Below are 19,123 nucleotides of genomic sequence, written 5' to 3' on the forward strand. Positions count from 1 at the left end.
GAAATCGGGATGATTTACTCAGAATTTCAATTTCAGGATACTGAGGACTGGGGTGGGTGTGTGGAGTTGCAAGTTTAACTCAAAGCCTTGTCTCACTGGGTCAACTGAGGCCCAGGTAAAAGGTTTTAAAATCCTCAGCTCCCAGAGAGCAACTTTCCACACCCTGTTCCTCAAGGCCCCCAGAGAAGATGTGTTCCAGCCTTCCTCTGCCCGCCCCCAAATACCAGGGCTCTCTTTCTGAGCCAGGTGAAGCCACAGGCAGCAGTGCAAGGACAGAACCCACAACCGTCCAGAGGAAGGGCCAGTGGGTGCCACCTGGTTTGCACCTGTGCCTTTACCCTGCCCGGTTCCTGAGGAGGACTGCAGCCCCAGACGCTGGAGGCAAACAGCCCGCTTCCTATAACTGGGTTCCAGTCCCACCCCTTTCAAAGGCATGAAACTGGGAAGCATGGGCAGCTGCCGACCATTCTAGTTAAACGGCCCGGCCTGGTCCCAGGGCGCGGCGCGGCCATGCCAGGTGCAGGGAGGTCTGGCCAGCATGTTACTCTGGGGGGCGCGCTTCATCGGCCTGCAGCTTTTCCTCTCCTGCTGCTGGGCTTTCAGCTGCCACGGCACCGCGTCCTCCTCTGACTTCAGCCTCCCTGGGGATTACCTGCTTGCAGGCCAGTTTCCTCTCCACAGTGACCATCTAGGGGTGAGATGCAGACCCACAGTGACCTTCTGTGACAGGTGAGTGAGGGGTCAGCAGAACTGTCACCTAGGGGGGGCCCATGCCTAGGGGCCCTCTGCCAGCCCCCCTCAGCAAGACCCTGCCTGTTCTGCCTCTGGGGTGACCGTCTGAGCTGCCTCCAGTCCCTACCCAACCTGCAGGCGCCACCTTCAAGTGCTAGCTAGCCCCTTCCCTGGCACCTTGTAATACAGTTTCCACTTTGTAATATGTCCTTTTGCCCTGGCTGTTAGAGTCCTTTGTCTTTTAATTCCATGCCAGTTGTTTCCTGGCTTTGTGATGTAACTAGATGGCAAGGATTAAGCAAGCATGGCCTTTCCCCTCCTCCGTCTCCTCCCCCACCCCATTCCTCCCCAAGTTCACACTCCTTAGTCTCCCAGATGGCAAGTACAGTCCTCCAGGGGAGGCTTCCCCCCATGTGGGAACACACAGCAGTAGATGCTTCAGGAGCTTAGCAAAGATAAATTAGGTTGGTGTCTTCATGAAGTCAACAGTCTAGGTAGAAAAACAACGGCTTTTCTTATAAAGAAGATAGTTTCTTGCCATCCATACAAGTGTTAGATTTGGGCAGCTTGAAGGTATCATGGCTCAGCAGTAGGATGCCCGAAACATGAAGCACACCTGACAGCCAGCCCAGGAGGAAGGTTCTGGAAAGCCTGGCGCAGGAGGACTGGCCCAGAGAGCTACAGGTGGGAGCCTGGGAAGAAAAGACTTGAGGAGGAGACATATGAAAACCGGCTTCAGGTAACTGAAGGGCTGTCACGGGCAGGAGGTACTGCATTTCCTTCCAGTGACTCAAGGACAGAAGTGATAGGAACGATGGGAGAGCCTAGCAACAAGCAGAGAGGCTGGGAAATGGACCAGGCTGGCACACTTTCCAAGTAGGGCTGAATCATGTCCCCAGTGCGCCCTTGTCGGTGTTTCCCAGAGAGGCCATGAGGAACACAGGCCCTCATCACAGGCATGAGTGTCCCAGTGAAAAGTACTAGTTAAACAAGGTTAAGCATGGACCGTGGTTAATTCCATGTGTCAACTTGGCTAGGGCCTGGTGCCCAGTTGTTTGGTTAAACACCAGTCTAGATGTGGCTGTGAAGGTATTTTTAGACGTGGTTAATGTTTGTCTATTTTTAAGATTTTTTTGATGTGGACCATTTTTAAGGTCTTTACTGAATTTGTTACAATATTGCTTCTGTTTTACGTTTTGGTTTTTTTGGCCGTGAGGCATGTGGCACATTAGCTCCCAGCCAGGGATCGAACCCACACCCACTGCACTGGAAGGTGAAGTCTTAACCACTGGACCACCAGAGAATTCCCATAGATGTGGTTAATGTTTAAATCAATAGACTGAGTAAAGCAGATTGCCCTCCATCATGTAGGTGGGCCTCATCCAAACAGTTGAAGACCTTAAAAGATGGAGGTCCCTGGAAAAAGAAAGAACTCCACCTTCAGCCTCAGCCTCGACTGCAAAATAAAGTCTCGTGGGAATTTCTAGCCTGCCCTGCAAATCCCAGACTAGCCAGCCCCCATAATCCCATGAGCTAACTCCTTAAAACAAACCTCTCTTGTTTGCTCTCTCTCTCACTCTTTCTCCCTCTCCCTCTCTCTCTGTGTATGTATGCATGCATCTCATCTTGGTTCTGTTTCTCTGGAGCACCCTGACTCATACAGCAGGTTTCTCTCCTACAGGACTTGGGAGCCTTTCAGTGCTAACATGCTTGTTTGGGGGGAGGTGGGCATGGTATGTGTATTTCTCCAATTTGCCCCCTACCTCTCCGAAGGCCTGTCAACAGAACCATGTGTGCCACAGGGTCCACACTGAGGTCATGGTTGTAGGGGGCTGAACAGATGACCTCAGAGGTTCTTTTCTGCCCCCCAAGCCTGGGGTTCCAGGAGACCAGAGGGTCTCAGCAGGGCCTTTTGCCCTTTTCAGCTCTCAGCCTGGCTTTCCCTACAGGCCTAGCACCTTCAATGGCCACGGCTACCACCTCTTCCAGGCCATGCAGTTTGGCATCGAGGAGATAAACAACTCCACCGCCCTGCTGCCCAACGTCACCCTGGGGTACAAGCCGTACGACGGGTGCTCGGAGTCAGCCAACGTGTTTGCCACGCTGAGCCCGCCAGGGACGCGCTACGTGGAGAGCCAAGGAGACCCTGCCCACTACTCCCCTGCGATTGTGGCGGTGATTGGGCCCGACGCCAGCAACTATGTTGCCACCACTGCAGCCCTGCTGAGCCCCTTCCTGATGCCCCTGATAAGCTGGCGCCCTGGCAGTTCGCTCATCTCCCCTCCTGCCAAGTCCAATGTGGGCTGGGGTGGGTGGGCAGGAGCTGCCATGCCTGAGGCCAGCCTGGACTTCCTGGGCGGTCACTGCTGGTTAGTCACCTGCCTGGCATTCCTTCCTGTCCAAGCGCCGCTTCCAGGTCTCCCTGCCTCAGTGCTCACTGGAAAATCCATTCTCCTCGGAAACTTCTGCCCTTCTTTCTCCTCCCGCTGTCCTATCACCTTTGTGCAGAACTGAACACCGTTTGTTTCCCAGCCCCCCAGACTCAGGCTCAGAGGTGTGGCATCTGTCCCTGTGCGGGCCAGCCCCGTCCTTCCCCTACTCTGCTCATCCATCGACCTCTCCCTGGGCCTCCTCCCCCACCCACACGCTTGCCCGTCTGTCTGTCCTCCTCCTCTTCCCTCCAGGCGCTTCTCCTCTCAGACCTGGCTGACCCTGCCCTGCTTCCATGCAGGCTTCTCCAAAGAGTCCTCTGTTCCTCTTTGCTTCTCCCTCTTTGCCTTGACTCCTCCCTCCGCTGCCCTGGACTCTGCCCTTCTAGCCGGTGCTGGAAGGTGCAGCTGGGTAGGGACTGGACGTGGTTCAGGTGGCTAGGACCGTCTTGCTCAGGTGGGCTGGTGCAGGGCCCAGTAGGTGGCCTTTAATCCATTTGATCTTTTTTTTTTTTTTTTTTTTTTGGCCCCATGCTGCTCAGCATGCGGGATCTTAGCTCCCCGACCAGGGATCGAACCCATGCCCCCTGCATTGAGAGCTTCCAGTCTTAACCACTGGACAGCCAGGGAAGTCCCTCCATTTGGCCATTTTGACACTTTCCCTTAGCATTTATGACCCTTTCACTTGGGGCACTTCTTTCTTGGTCTCCTTTAGAGAATTCTGCCCCCACCACCGGCCCCCATCTCCTCTGAGAAGGCGGTGACTCCCTAGGGCAGACCCCTCCCCTTCCCAGGCAGGCCGAGGACAGGGCTGAACTTCCTGTCTCCACCTTCCTTCTGACCCCTGAGCACCAGCCTGATTTCCAGACGCTCGCCCAGCGCCCAGCGTCTCCACTTCATGGACCCAGCAGGCCCCCAGATGAACTTCCCTCCCCACGTAACGCAAGCCTCTTGTCTTCCTGCATCCCCTGCCTGGCCCGTGTGGCAGAGTGTCTGTCTCTAGGGAAGCCAGAAACCCTGCAGTCCCACCTTCACTCCCTTCCCTGCCCCTACATTTAGCTCATCTCCATGGCCTCTGCCGGGGTCGGTGGGGGAGGGGGCCCTCACCGCTGCCAGCTGTCCCTTCTTCTCTATGGCCACTGATGCAGCTTTAACTGACCGCCCTCCCCTCTCATCTAGATGATTCCATCAGGTCCTAGGAGTTCTCTGTGACTCTGGCCTTGAGTCTTTTTGTTGTTGTTGTTAGTTCCCTGACCAGGGATGGAACTTGCGCCCTTAGCAGTGAAAGCTTGGAGTTCTAACCACTGGATAGCCACGGAATTCGCCTGGCCTTGAGCCTTTTTAAACACGTTCCTCACTGATCAGAGATCAGAGATTCCTCACAGATCCTAAAACACAAGTCTGATGTCACTTCCCTGCCTAAACCCTGAGGCCTTGGGATAAAGCCCCAGCCCCCCAGCAGGGGGCTAAGGCTTCCCACCCTGACCAGACACACCTGCTCAGGCTCTCTTTCTTCCTGGATCTGAACTCCAGCCGAGTGGAAGTCCCTGAAGGGACACACACACACACACACACACACACACACACACACACCCCATTTCACTCCCTGCGTGCGGCTGTGGTCCCTTTGTCCACAGGACAGATTCCCATTCTTCTCCCAGAAGTCCCCCTGGGGACCTGCTCCCTACCTGACTTGTAACCTGTTAGCCTCGTGTGTCAAGTGGTGCTCTGCTTGAGACCCTGGGCCAGGACCTTGTCTCCATCCTCCCCGTGTCCCCGCGCCCAGCACAGGGCTGGCACTGGGGGGGGCCCTCATTCGAGGCTGATGCCACAGAACTTGCTGAACTGAACCCCACAGGTCAGCTCTGATGCCAGCAGCGTGATGCTCAGCGTGAAGCGGCTCTGCCCCTCTTTCCTGCGCACCATCCCAAGTGATGAGCGCCAGGTGGAGATCTTGATGCTGCCGTCTCGGAGGTTCGGGTGGGTCTGGATCTCCATGGTGGGCAGTGAAGGTGACTACGGGCAGCTAGGGGTGCAGGCGCTGGAGGACCAGGCCACCCAGCAGGGCATCTGCGTTGCCTTCAAGGACACTGTGCCTTTCTCTACCCAGCCAGGCGATGAGAGGATGCAGAGCGTGATACGCTGCCTGGCCCGAGCGAGGACCGCGGTCGTGGTCGTTTTCTCCGGCAGGCAGCTGGCCAGGGTGTTCTTTGAGTCCGTGGTGCTGGCCAAGCTGACTGCCGAGGTGTGGATCGCCTGGGCCATCTCCAGACACATCAGCAACGTGCCTGGGATCTGGGGCAACGGTACAGTGCTGGGTGTGGCCATCCCACAGAGGCGTGTCCCCGGCCTGAAGGAGTTTGAAGAGCCCTATGTCTGGGCAGACAAAGGAGCCCTTGGGCCTTGCCTCAGGGGCTCCTGGTGCAGCAGCAACCAGCTCTGTAGAGAGTGCTGGGCTTTCACGGCACAGAAGATGCCCACACTTGGAGCATTCTCCGTGAGCTCCGCCTACAACACGTACCAGGCTGTCTAGGCCGTGGCTCACAGCCTCCACCAGCTCCTGGGCTGCGCCTCTGGAGTCTGTTCCAGAGGCTGGGTCTACCCCTGGCAGGTAAGGCACTTAACCTGCCGCTGGCACCCTATATCAGGGTGCTTTCCTGAGGCAAGCAGAGCGGTTCCTCTTCGGCTACCCTAAATGCAAGGGGTCGGGGACAAAGGCCCCCGACTGGAGGCCGATTCCTTCTCTGAGGCTCGCGTTAGTCTTCTGTTCTCTGAACTGGGGCCCCTCCCACCCACCTTGCCTCAGACCCAGGGCTTGAAACCTCTGCAAAGGGCTCCTTTGTTAGAGACTTCCTCTCACTCAGGAGGCTGGATAGGAGGGTGAAGGGGCCTCCTAGGAGGGGAGAGAGCCTGAGCAAGGGACCAGAACTCCCAGATGGGCTGAAACCACCCAGATGGAAGCTCAGCAAGGCCCCACGCACTTGCTCCCTGGGCCGTCTGGGTCCCAGCGGGTCCTGGAGGAGCAGCCTGTGCCAGCTACGGCAGCGCCGTTATCCCTGTTTGTTTCAGCTTCTGGAGCAGATCCTCAAGGTGAATTTCCTTTTACACAAGGACATTGTGACATTTAAGGACAATGGCGACCCCCTCAGCAGTTATAACTGCCTGGGACTGGAGTGGCCCCAACTGGACCTTCAGGGTCGTCGGCTCCTCCTTTTGGTCTCCAGTTTGGCTAGACATAAATACGATCAAAATCCGGTGGCATGGAAAGGACAACTGGGTAATGGGGACATGTTCACTCACCAGGTGATTGCCTGACAGGCAGCCTGGAGCACAGGGACAATGTTGACACAGAGCAGGAGAGGGGATCCCAGGTATCAGGCCACTATGACTCTCCCCAGCCCTGCCAGGGAAGCTCCACAGGCTCACGGACAGACGCCCGGTCGTCACTGGTTCACACAACCAGGGGCTCTGCCCTGGGAGTAATCCGCGAAGGCGGATGCCCAGAGATCTAGTTTTCCATCCTAAGAACGAGTGTCCCTTGAGCTGGGCCCCTCCGCATGGTTGCAGAACACCTGTGGCTTCTTTTTTTTTGTGGTACGCGGGCCTCTCACTGTTGTGGCCTCTCCCGTTGCGGAGCACAGGCTCCGGACGCGCAGGCTCAGCGGCCATGACTCACGGGCCCAGCCGCTCCGCGGCATGCGGGATTCTCCTGGACCGGGGCACGAACCCGCATCCCCTGCATCGGCAGGCGGACTCTCAACCACTGCGCCACCAGGGAAGCCCCTAGCCTGTGGCTTCTTGCAGGTGCCTCAGTCTGTGTGTTCCAGCGACTGTCCTGAAGGGGACCAGAGAGTGATCATGGGCTTCCACCACTGCTGCTTCGAGTGTGTGCTCTGTGAGTCCGGGACCTTCCTCAACAAGAGTGGTGAGTGACCCAGTGATGAGTGGGCGAGCCACCCAGCACTCCTAGGGTCTGTAGAGCAGATGAAAGGACCTCCCTTGGGCCACACATGTGCAGAACCAGGGCCCTGGTCACTTTGCTGCCAGTTAGGGACAGGTTGGGGGACACCTTCCATCAGACTGAATTCTGATCAAGCAGAAAGAAACAAGCAGTTGAAGCCCTCATATGTAGCTGAGTTTCCTTCTTTTCTTTCTTTCTTTCTTTCTTCCTTCCTTCCTTCTTTCCTGCCTTCCTTCCTGCCTTCCTTCCTTCCTTTCTTTCGTTTTTGGCTGCATTGGGTCTTAGTTGTGGCATGCCGGATCTTTCGTTGTGGCCCATGGGCTTCTCTCTAGTTGTGGCATGTGGGCTCAGTGGTTGCAGCATGTGAGCTTAGTTGCCCCGCAGCATGTGGGATCTTAGTTCCCTGACCAGGGATCAAACCCGTGTTCCCTGCATTGGAAGGCAGATTCTTAACCACTGGACCACCAGGGAAGTCCCCCTAAATTCAACCTCTTTATCCAAACAGATGTGGCTATCATTCCCTTTGTGCCCTCCCATGTTATCTGTATGAAGTCCCTTCTGTTGTCTATGCCAGTGACAGCTGACACCTTGAAGAGCTTGGCCTGAATGCAGATACTAGCATGTCTGCAGCAGGACAAAAAGCATACTCTACCCAGTGATGCAAGGTCAAGACCAGAGAGCAAACAGAGGTAGCTAAGGGCTCAGCCCAGAGATGGACTCCAGGGGCCACGTGCCTTCCTTTTACTGTCTCTGCGGGTGTGGGAATGTATCTCTTCTTTCCTGAGAGAGTCAACTCAGAGAAACCACAGAGCGGCAGCTCAGGCAGGTGGATTTGGCTAGTGGGAGTGCTGGGGAGAGACGAAAAGACCCTTCCTTTGGGGCTGGCTGCTCACATTGGATCATAGCCTCAAGGTTATGTGGGTTAAGGCCCTCTCTACGACCTCTTGGTTTGCAAACCCCTTCTGGGTTTCATGGGACCATGAGCCACACAGAACCGATCCAGGTGTCTCCACAATCTGTAATTAACACAGGCATGTTGAGGAAACACTTGGCCTGGGGGCCCTCACCCAGGGCTACCCCCATCTTGCTGTGCCTGGCAGAGCCCAGCTCCTGTGCTACAGCCCTCCCAGAACCTTGGGGGCTTGCACGGCCTCCCTTCCCCTCCCCATTCCTGCTATGCTCACCCGGCTCTCAGGAACCCTCTCTGCCTTCCCTTCCAGACCCCTACAGCTGCCAACCTTGTGGGAAAGAAGAGTGGGCACCTGAGAGAAGCCAGACCTGCTTCCCATGCACCGTGGTGTTTCTGACTTGGCATGAGCCCATCTCTTGGGTGCTCCTGGCAGCTAATACGCTGCTGCTGCTGCTCGTGGCTGGGACTGCTGGCCTGTTTGCCTGGCACCTAGACACGCCTGTGGTGAGGTCGGCTGGAGGCCGGCTGTGCTTCCTCATGCTGGGCTCCCTGGCGGGGGGCAGCTGCGGCCACTATGGCTTCTTTGGGGAGCCCACTCTGCCCACATGCCTGCTGCGCGAAGGCCTCTTTGCCCTTGGTTTTGCCATCTTCCTGTCCTGCCTGACGATCCGCTCCTTCCAACTTGTGTTCATCTTCAAGTTTTCTGCCAAGGTACCCACCTTCTTCCGTGCGTGGGTCCAAAACCAGTGCTGGCCCGTTGGTGGTGATCAGCTCAACAACCCAGCTGCTTATCTGTCTAACGTGGCTTGCGGTGTGGACCCCACTGCCCCCCAGGGAATACCAGCCCTTCCCTCAGCTGGCGGTGCTTGACTGCACAGAGGCTAACCCACCGGGCTTCATGCTGGCTTTCGCCTACAATGGCCTCCTCTAGGTCAGCGCCTCTGCCTGCAGCTACCTGGGCAAGGACCTGCCAGAGAACTACAGCGAGGTCAAATGTGTCACCTTCAGCCTGCTCCTCAACTTCATGTCCTGGATCGCCTCCTTCACCATGGCCAGTGTCTACCAGGGCAAGCACCTGCCTACGGTCAACATGCTGGCCAAGACGAGCAGCCTGAGTGGCGGCTTCAGCGGTTATTTCCTCCCCAAGTGCTATGCGATCCTGTGCCGCCCAGATCTCAACAGCACCGAGCACTTCCAGGCCTCCACCCAGGACCACACCAGGCGCTGTGGCTCCACCTGACCAGTGGATCCGGCAGGGTCAAGCCGGGGCAGGGTGGACTGGAAGTCTCCACTGCTCTCAGGGTTGAAGGTGGAATGGGGCGCCCAGGACCTGGGGTGTCCGGGAGGCCTCTGGGCTCCTCAGCCTTGGCTTGGGAAGTGTAAGCCCACGGGAGAGCTCAGTCCGGGCTGCGCTGGCTGCCAATAAAGAGGTGAAAGGTGCGTTTTGGCTGTGCTTCCTTTCTAGGGCGAGGGTAGGGCGCTGTCTCTTCAAGCCTGAGGGCGCTGCGCGGCCGGGCTAACCGCAGCCGGAACCTCGGGACTCCGAGCGGGGAGTAGACTCAACGTGCAGCTTGGCGTTGCTAGGCAACCCCAGGAGGCGGGCCCAGCGCCGAGGGAACGGAGCTGGCCCCGCCTTTCCCTGCACCCCATTGGCTGTTATCTACGTGGTACCGCCTCCAGGGGCCGGAGGTAAAGGCTAGCGCCTCCGAGGCATCCAGCCCCGACCGGCGCGCTCTGACGTCACGTCCGGCGGCGGTGGCGGCGGCGTCGTCGTCTCCGTACGGTCGGCCCGGCACTTAACGCCGGGGCAGTTGGTCAGTTGGGCTATTAGGGCGACCTGGCTTGGGGCCGGAGGGGTTGGCTTAGGGAGGACCGGCCCGGGTGAGGAGGTCGGGAGGAACGGGTCGAGGGAGGGGCGCTGTGGGCCGCGGTGTCTGTTGACGGTGTGTGACCGCGGCCGCCTTCCGCCCGGCCGTTCCGGACGTGTGGGCGCGGCGTGGGCCCCGTTCACCTGTCTGCCGCCGCCACCCTCCCCTGCGTCGGGCCCTCTCGCTGTGCCAGGCTGATGAGTTCGCGCTGGTCCCCCGCCTCTTTTCTCAAACTTTTGATTTCCTCCCACCAGCACCCTTCCCGACTCTGTCCCCACCTAGTCCGCCTGCGCCTTCGCCACCACACTCTCTGGCCACCCCCGATATGTGCTGCTTACTTGGCCCCGGCCCCCAGGGAGGCTTTCAGTCCGTTCCTGTGTCAGCTTACACCTTCTAACCTTGATCTAAGCCCTGGTTATAATAAATGTGACTGAATAGAGTGTGCCTCCGCTTACCCTCTTCTCAGATCCAGGGGCTTTCTCTTACTACTGATCGGTTGGACTGGGCAGGGGGTCACTGTTGCCTTTCTCCCTTTCAGACGGACCATGGACGGCTCCTTCGTCCAGCACAGTGTAAGGGTTCTGCAGGAGCTCAACAAGCAGCGGGAGCGGGGCCAGTACTGCGACGCCACCCTGGACGTGGGGGGTCTGGTGTTCAAGGCGCACTGGAGTGTCCTCGCCTGCTGCAGCCGCTTCTTCCAGAGCCTCTACGGGGATGGCTCAGGGGGCAGTGTCGTCCTCCCTGCCGGCTTCGCCGAGATCTTTGGCCTCCTGCTGGACTTTTTCTACACTGGCCACCTCGCCCTCACCTCGGGGAACCGGGATCAGGTGCTCCTGGCAGCCAGGGAGTTGCGGGTGCCAGAGGCTGTAGAGCTGTGCCAGAGCTTCAAGCCCAAAGCCTCAGTGGGACAGGCACCAAGTGGCCAGAGCGGGCTGGGGAAACCCGCCCCTCGGGATGTGAACAGCCACCTCAAGGAGCCAGCAAGCTTGGAGGAAGAGGAAGTTTCGAGGACGCTGGGTCAAACCCCCAGGGATCAGGAGCTCAGCGGTAGTCCCAGCCTCCAGAGGCCCCAGCTTGGTCTCCCTCCTCAGAGTGAGAACCCCTCCTTCCTCCGTGGGAAACTCAAGCAGGCTCTGAAGCTTAGTCCCCCTGAGAACAAGGAGCCTGAGGATGGCAGAGTGCCCCCAAGGCCCTTTGAGGCTGAAGGTGTCCAGCTGCAGGGCGGGAGTAACGAGGTACTGTGCCCAGGATGCTGGAGCAGGGGAGGCAGGAGTGGGGAGGAGAGACTGACGCTTTTCCGGGATAATCTGGACCCTAAGGTAGAATCTGTTTTGTGGGTTTAGAACAGATTTCCTCCAGATGTAGGAAGCCAGCTCCATCCTGCTTCCTCAGGCTGACCTTTCTGCAAGTCGTGTTCGTGGCTGCCAGCTTCTTGGGGTCGAGTGGGCAGCATCAGGTGTCTCCCAGGGTAGTGAAATCCAGGCAGACTTCCAAGTTACCCACAAATAGAGCTCCTGCTCTCCAAACCCGAGATTCGGATGCTGCCTGCCCTGGGACCCTGAAGGGAAGAGTCACTGGTGAAGGGACCTGTCTGGGGATGTGCCTGGGTTGGGACTTGGGATGGAACTGGATGGAGCTGGCTGCCCCGTAGATCCGTCCCCAGCACCCCTGCCGATTAATTTGGTGACCTCGCTCCCTCCTGCTGCCTCTTCTGCTCTAGTGGGAAGTGGTGGTTCAAGTTGAGGATGATGGGGATGGCGATTATGTTTCTGAGACTGAGACTGTGCCGACCAGGAGGAAATCAAACATAATCAGAAAGCCCTGTGCTGCCGAGCCAGCCCTGAGTGCAGGTTCCCGGGCAGCCGAGCCTGCTGAGAACAGAAAAGGGACAGCGGTGCCGGTTGAATGCCCCACATGTCGTAAAAAGTTCCTCAGCAAATATTACCTAAAAGTTCACAACAGGTAAACGTTCTGTTTTTCTATTTTCTTTTCCCATCTGCTGTTCCCGTGTTGGGGGAGGGGGCCTGCATCCCCACTTCTGGGCCGCGTAGGGGCCCGGGGCTCCACCTCAGACCCACAGAGCGCCTGGCATTGGCGACCTCTGGCCTTCGGGGAGTGAGCACCTGACCTTGGTTGGCTTCCTTCTTCGTCGCCCTCCTGCGAGCCCTCTGCTCGGAGTGGGTCTGTGGACACCTTAGTAACAGGTTCCACGTGCTGTGAACATGGACCTCCAGCTGGCTTTTCCCAAGGGGGTGAGAGAAGCCTGTGGCCCCGTGCTGTGGCTGTGGCCTGACTGTAGGTGTTTCTAAAGCCTGGCAGTGTGGGCTTTGGGCCAAGATGTCGATCTTTAGGGTTGGTGCCACCCACATTTCTGGGGACAGGTTAGCTCTGAGGTGTCAGCAGAGCATGAGAGACCATTCGTCTAAAACTGCCGTGTCCCATAAGGTAATCAGATGCCACACGAAGGTATTTTAATTTAAAATCAAAGTAATTAAAATTAAGTAAGTTCATTTCCTCAGTCACACTAGCTGCATTTCAAGGGCTCAGCAGCCACATGTGGTCCCGGCTGCCGAATCGACAGGACGGACATGGAACATTTCCATCACCCCAGAGCATCCTCTTGGAAGGCGCTGCTCCAGGGGCCTTGCTCTCTGCGGGGCCTGCAGGGACGGCAACTAGGTGACACGCCTTCTGGTCTTGCCCCTCCTTAGCCCAAGACATCACTTGGCACGATTTCTTGCCAAGCCAGGCTGGGCCATACATGTTTTCTCAGTATGACCCTCTCAGAAGCCACTAGCGACCAAATGGAGTTGGAACTGGGGCTGAAGCCCATTTGCTGTCCCTGCTCTGGGGGCAGCTGCTGCCAGGGGAGCATTTGGGGAAGTCACCCTGGGGTGATCTGTGTCTGCCTGGACGCCCTCCCAGTGTAAGACTTGGGTACAGGCACCGACCCCATCCTTACCTTGGGCTGCAGGCTGCTAGACCGGCCCTGAGAACTGGGAAGGGGTGATGGCCTCCTGAGGTCTTTGGGGCAGGGGACAAGGACAGTCAGTATCGCAGCAGAGGATGAGAGGAGTGTATGGCCTCTGGCAGGTTGTCGGAGCTCTCTCCACGCCACTCCCGGCTCTGAAGTCAGGGTTCATTTAGCTCATTCAGTGAGCTGTCTGCCTGGTGGCTGGGCGCACCGGATACCTTAGTGGGCAGAACAAAGAGGCCTTGTGGAGCTTGCCTTCCAGCAGGGCGATGAGACCCTGAACTACCAGATAAGAGACTCTGCAGTGCGATGAAGGCCGTGGGAAAAAAGAAAGGGACAGCAGTGCCAGGGGGCTGGGGAGTTCAGGGTGGGGTCAGGTTGCGATTGTAAAGAAAGGAGATAATCCAGCAGACTCGAGGTGCAGAAGTTTGCCTAATGGATGGCTGGGGAGAGCGCTCTGGGCCAGAGAGGGGCCAGAGCAGAGGCTCTGGGGTGGGAGGGGGCCAGCAAGGTAAGGGGCAGGCCAGCAGTGCCCTCACAGGCCCCCAGGCCTTTCTCAGGGTGAGATGCCCAACGTTAGAGGGTTCTGAGCAAAGAGGCGATGCGATCTGGTTGTACTTGAGGGCCCGTCTGGCTCCTGAAGTGGAAACCCCACGGGAGGTAGGCGTGGAGCACGGGATGGGTAGGAGGCCCAGGCAGTGGCCCAGGGATGGCGTGGCCGCACTAGATGGTAGCATGGAGGCCAGGTGAGGTGGTCAGATTCTGGCTGTGGTTTTGAAGGCTGAGCCCATGGAAGCTCCAGGCAGACTGCGTGGTTTCTCCAGGGAGTCAGGGCCCCGGGATCATTTCTGTCTTCGGAGAGATGCTGGCGGCTGGGCCTCCCCATCGGCCTGTGGCTCTGCGGCAGCCCCTCCAGCATGGAGCTGTGCCGTGCCCTCCCTTGCAGAGTCTCCAGGAGGGAGGAGGGTTTCTGGGCTCACCCCTGCAGCTTCACCAGCTGTGTCTGGCCGAGCCTCGTGGAGAGCCTCAGGCGTCGGCCCAAGTCCAGTCTTCCTCTGCCGCGGAGCACAGCACTGTCAGCAGAGGTGCTGGAGGGGGCCTGGGTGAGGGAGGGCGGCAGGTGCGCTCAGCCCCGACACCCCCGTGGCTTCTCCCAGCAGGAAACACACTGGGGAGAAACCCTTCGAGTGTCCCAAATGTGGGAAATGTTACTTTCGGAAGGAGAACCTCCTGGAGCATGAAGCCCGGAACTGCATGAACCGCTCGGAACAGGTACTTGGGGGCCGGCCCGGGTCCTGGTGGGCAGGGCATGCTGGCCTCTGTCTCTCTGCCACCTGGGAGGGGCCCCCAGGGGACTGGCCTAGACGGGACTGTAAACTCAAGTACTGCAGGGTCCTTGGATATCATCGGGTCCACTTCCTGGCACATGTGGCGGGGACACAGGTCCCAAGGGCGGGCGGCACAAGCCCAGGAGGGACTCTGTAGGAGGCATTTTGGGTTTGCCTGCCTGGGCCCCTGGGCTTTGGAGAAGGGGTACTTCGGTGGGGGATGGCTGCTGAGAAAGGCCACCTGGCCACCTCCCCCCACGCCCCTGGCTGGCCCGTGTGACTCGGCGGCTAACCCCCACCTCTTCCTAGAGGCCTGTCACCTGCAGGCTGCGGCCCCGTCCCCGGCCTGGCCCCCAGCCTGGCGTGGTGGGCTTGCAGCGTTCTGCGAGGGTCAGTGTCAGGGCAAGCAGGTTACGTGTTGCCCTCTCCCACCCTAGCGCCCCCCCCCGGCCCCCCCCCACCCCGGGCAGACTCTTCCCAGCAGCGAGTGGAAGCCCCGGCCGAGGCTGTCGTCGAGGCAGAGGCCCCCGCCGACGCCGGTCCCGCTTGCCCCTCACACTGCCAGGTCTTCACGTGTTCCGTGTGCCAGGAGACATTCCGCCGGAGGATGGAGCTGCGGGTGCACATGGTGTCCCACACGGGGGAGATGCCCTACAAGGTCAGGCTCGGCTTGTCCCCATGGCTGGGGGCCGAGGGGCGGCCCCAGGGGCCCTCCCGCCTAGCCCTTTACCTGGGATGGTGTCGGGGGGCCTCCCCCTCACCAGCCGTCGAGGAGCCCTGCCCTCCCTCCCCGTGTCCCCGTGTCCGGTGCTCCCGCATCTTTGAGCAGGGCTGCCGTTTCTCTCCGCGGAGGGCAGCCTCAGCCTCGGCGTGGGCGTAGCACCAGAGGCCCTCCCCAGTGTGGCCTTCACGCCCGGTTGGGAGCATCTCGGGCTGTGCCCTGCCTTTGGGTTCCCGCCCTGGCAGCCTGGGGGCCTCAGGCGACCGCGGCCTGTCTTCCAGTGCGCCTCCTGCTCGCAGCAGTTCATGCAGAAGAAGGACCTGCAGAGCCACATGATCAAGCTGCACGGAGCGCCCAAGCCCCACGCGGTGCGTGCCAGGCCGTCCTGAGGGCCCTGAGGACCGGGGCCGCGCACTCCGATGCCGGGCACTAGCACGGTGAAGGCGGCCGTGGCCGCGTCCAGAGTGGGCGGGCAGTGCGGTTTCCGCCATGAGGGGTCCAGGGGGTTCTGTGGGGCTCCCGGGCGGCCCTCCCTCCTGACCCTCGCCCTGCTCACCCTGTCCCTTAGTGTCCCACCTGTGCCAAGTGCTTCTTGTCCCGGACGGAACTGCAGCTGCACGAGGCTTTCAAGCACCGTGGGGAGAAGCTCTTTGTGTGTGAGGAGTGCGGCCACCGGGCGTCGAGCCGAAACGGCCTGCAGATGCACATCAAGGCCAAGCACAGGTGGCGTGGCCCGTCTTCCCCAGGGCCTGGCCCCGCTGCTGCCTCCAGGCCCGCGGGCCGCCTGGGAAGGCAGAGTCTGCTGCCGCTCCCCCAGAGTGCCCCCCACCCTGAGTCTGGTGCCTGTAGCCTTTCTGGGTGGGGACGCCTGCGGGATGAGCAAGCCTGCTGGGCCATGGAGGCTGCGGGGGAGGGGATTTCAGGCAAGACCAGGCTCCCCTACCCCCGCCCTGGGCAGCTTCTCAGTTTCCTGTGGCTCCCAGGATGGGGCTCGTGCTCCTCTCCCAGCCCTGCCCAAGCCCTTTCTCCACCAGGCAGCTCGCAGCAGCCCGGGCCCATTCCCAAGGCTCAGGCCGGCTGGCTTCAGCCTTGCCTGTTTCCGTGGCTCGGGCCGGCCTGTGTTCCCAGCTGCAGTGGCGCCAAGGGGGCCGCTTCCCTCGGTGACGCCTCTTCCCGTGTCCCCACCTGGACAGGAACGAGAGGCCGTACGTCTGTGAGTTCTGCAGCCACGCTTTCACCCAGAAGGCCAATCTCAACATGCACCTGCGCACGCACACAGGCGAGAAGCCCTTCCAGTGCCACCTCTGCGGCAAGACCTTCCGCACCCAAGGTGAGGCAGGCCGTCCCCTCCCTGTCCTGGGGCTAAGGCCCGGTGGCTGAGCCCTCACCTTGTCCCGCAGCCAGCCTCGACAAGCACAACCGCACCCACACCGGCGAGAGGCCCTTCAGCTGTGAGTTCTGCGAGCAGCGCTTCACGGAGAAGGGGCCCCTGCTGAGGCACGTGGCCAGCCGCCACCAGGAGGGCCGGCCCCACTTCTGCCAGATCTGCGGCAAGACCTTCAAAGGTGCCTTGGCCCTGCCCCGGGTGAGCCCCGGGTTGGGGAGAGAGGGCCACAGGGGCTGTCACAGGCTCCTCCACTGTGGAAGCTTCTGGCCCGCAGGCAGGGGCGGAGGCTCCCCAGGGCCTTGGGCAGTAGTGACCTCAGGGTGGCGCCGGAGAGCCTGGCAGGGCCCAGAACCACCGCCGCAGGCTGTGTCTCCTCTCCGGGCTGGAGCCCTGCTCCCGCCCCGACACTGGGCCCTTCCCTCCTGCAGCCGTGGAGCAGCTGCGCGTGCACGTGAGGAGGCACAAGGGGGTCAGGAAGTTCGAGTGCACCGAATGCGGCTACAAGTTCACCCGGCAGGTAGGCCTGGGGCCAGCCTCCTCCTGCCCCCGCCCCCCGGCCCCTGAGCCCCTCCCCCAGACGCCTCTGTGCCCAGCCTGAGCGCCCGTCCCCGCTAGGCCCACCTGCGGAGGCACATGGAGATCCACGACCGGGTGGAGAACTACAACCCACGGCAGCGCAAGCTCCGGAACCTGGTCATCGAGGACGAGAAGATGGTGGTGGTGGCGCTCCAGCCGCCCACCGAGCTGGAGGTGGGCTCGGCTGAGGTCATCGTGGAGTCGCTGGCCCAGGGCGGCCTGGCCTCCCAGCTCCCTGGCCAGAGACTGTGTGCGGAGGAGACCTTCTCGGGCCCGGGCGTCATGGAGCCCTCGCTCATCATCACGGCCGCCATCCCCGAGGACTGTGACACGTAATCCTCCCCGCCTCGCCGACACCCCCCGGCCCCCAGCCCGCTTGGCCCCATCCCCCAATAAACCACGTGGCTTTGGACTCGATTGTTCTGGCCCATCCAGCGGCCTGTTCCCCGGGAACCTGGGCTCCAGGGAGGTGCTGCTTTCCCACCGTGTCGTCTAGAAGAAACGGTGTCCTGCCTGACCCTCCGTGCACCCCAGAGCTCGGCCAGTGTTGGGAGACCCCAGCCAAATGAAACTTGGGCAGGCAGCTTTGGGGGACAAGCCTCTGGCCACGGGCGCTCTCATCTTTCTCCATGTGGCTTTTAGAACCGGGACCAGTGGCCAGGGCCCTGGCGGCGGTGGCTGGCCCAAGACAGGGGCCCCGTTACTCTGCAGCCAAGTGGATCTGGGGGCCTGAGGACAGGCAGGCTTGTGGCCAAGCGCGCTCTGGACCCTGGCTGGCGGCATGACCACGGACAGGACCTTCCCCTGGGGCAGAAGCTTGGTTTGCTTGTCCAGGAGGCTGGCTTGGCACATAGGCAGGGCCAGGCCTAGAACAGCAAGCGGCCCTGGTGGTACCCAGGTTCTGCAGCCTTGGGAAGAATAGCGTGTGGGCTCGGGAGGCCACTGCCTGCATCCAGATTCCTTCCCAGCTCGTTTAGAGCTGTGACCCGGGGCAAGTGACTGAATGCTTCACTTGCTTACTTTTTAATGGAATTAGTAACAGTGCTCGAGAATTAAATGAGAAAGCCTGCTGTTCCAGTCCACTGCCGGGTAACAGACGACCCCAGAGTCGCCCTCGGGGCCAGGGGGCAGATCCGCTCTCAAGATGGCTCACTCGTGTGCCTGGCAAGTTGGCACTGGCCGTGGGCCGGGGTGCCTCCCATGGGCTGCCTGGGCTCCCTCACAGCATGGTGGCTGGGTGCCGGGAGGAACGTCGCAGCAGGCCGAAGCTGCAAGGCCTTTCTGTGACCTGGCCCTGGAGGTCAACAGTGCCACCCCTGCCGCGTTGTATTGGTCCAGGCAGTCACCAAAACGTCATTCCTTAGGTTCAAGGGGAGGAGTGTCAAAGAATCCGCACACGTTTATGGCTGCCCCCCGCCCCAGACAGTAAGTGCTTATGCTTCTGCTCAGCGCTTGGCACGGGGTGAGCACAGAATCAGGGGTGGTGACAGTTGTGACCCCAAGAGCTCACGTCAGCCATCACTTAACGCCTCATCACTGGAGGATTCCAGAGGCACCGGCCCCATGCTATGCTAAATACTTCCCAGGGTTTGAGGAGGAAAACTCCACTTTAGACCCAGAAGCCCTCCAACCATCTTTCCTTTTACTCCTTGCCCACTAGGGAGCTCAGACGTAAAGACAGTTAAGTATCCTAGTGTGGTAACTGCCAGCCAGGTCATGAGCCACCTCAGATCTGGTAAGGCGACCAAGGTAAACCATGGCCTCCCGATGCCCCCTTCCCGGCATTGGCCGCTTCCTCGGGTTCTGTGGGCTCGCAGATGTGAGGAATGTTCTGCACTTCACGACCTCTTCCGGGAGGGACGGTGCTCTATTTTAAGGGTTCAGCCCCTCCTGCCAGGTCCAAGAGACGGGGATCTCATCACCTTTTAGCACCACACCTTCAGGAGGTGGGGGGGGGGAGCAAGGTATTGGGCACAGTGCCCAGGGGTGGAGTCTGAGGAGGTTGAAGCAGCTTTTGGGCAGGTGAGCCATGGCCTCAGCCACCCACGTTTCTCCCACCTCCCACCTCCGGCCTCCTCTTTCCACTACCTCATGCCTTGTAATGACTGAGACAAGAAAGGGCCTCAAAGGGTTTGCCCCCAAAGCCATTTAGCGTGAGCCCTGGACGCTCTGAACCCCGCCCCTTTCCCCATTAGTTAAGCGACATCAAGTATGCTCCTCAATACTACTTTGCCTCC

General features: G+C 59.9%; 2 protein-coding genes across 2 annotated transcripts; both read left to right on the forward strand.

The window, feature by feature from the left end:
- The first annotated feature begins 538 nt into the window (after window positions 1–538).
- Window positions 539–9,433, forward strand: TAS1R1 (taste 1 receptor member 1). The gene is given in 8 exon segments (XM_060028736.1): window positions 539–729; window positions 2,682–2,987; window positions 5,025–5,772; window positions 6,231–6,319; window positions 6,321–6,438; window positions 6,966–7,086; window positions 8,343–8,775; window positions 8,777–9,433. Coding segments are annotated over 8 exon segments (2,502 nt in total). The 3' UTR covers window positions 9,273–9,433.
- A 327-nt stretch (window positions 9,434–9,760) lies between these two features.
- On the forward strand, window positions 9,761–17,345 carry ZBTB48 (zinc finger and BTB domain containing 48). Its single transcript, XM_060013441.1, has 11 exons — window positions 9,761–9,846; window positions 10,439–11,135; window positions 11,621–11,862; window positions 14,035–14,146; window positions 14,768–14,860; window positions 15,205–15,291; window positions 15,492–15,646; window positions 16,117–16,253; window positions 16,324–16,488; window positions 16,739–16,827; window positions 16,926–17,345. Exons 2-11 carry the CDS (start codon window positions 10,446–10,448, stop codon window positions 17,220–17,222), a joined length of 2,067 nt encoding a protein of 688 aa, XP_059869424.1. The 5' UTR covers window positions 9,761–9,846; window positions 10,439–10,445; the 3' UTR covers window positions 17,223–17,345.
- The last annotated feature ends 1,778 nt before the right edge of the window (window positions 17,346–19,123 follow it).

Source organism: Delphinus delphis, chromosome 1 (assembly GCF_949987515.2).
Source record: "Delphinus delphis chromosome 1, mDelDel1.2, whole genome shotgun sequence".
Taxonomy (NCBI): domain Eukaryota; kingdom Metazoa; phylum Chordata; class Mammalia; order Artiodactyla; family Delphinidae; genus Delphinus; species Delphinus delphis.

Bases quoted from the DNA above. Each gene is read 5' to 3' on its own strand.
- ZBTB48 (XM_060013441.1), top strand. From the start codon at position 10,446: ATGGACGGCTCCTTCGTCCAGCACAGTGTAAGGGTTCTGCAGGAGCTC. The intron at 14,147-14,767 runs GTACTTGGGGGC...TCACACTGCCAG, and splicing joins GCATGAACCGCTCGGAACAG to GTCTTCACGTGTTCCGTGTG. The intron at 15,647-16,116 runs GTGGCGTGGCCC...CCACCTGGACAG, and splicing joins CACATCAAGGCCAAGCACAG to GAACGAGAGGCCGTACGTCT.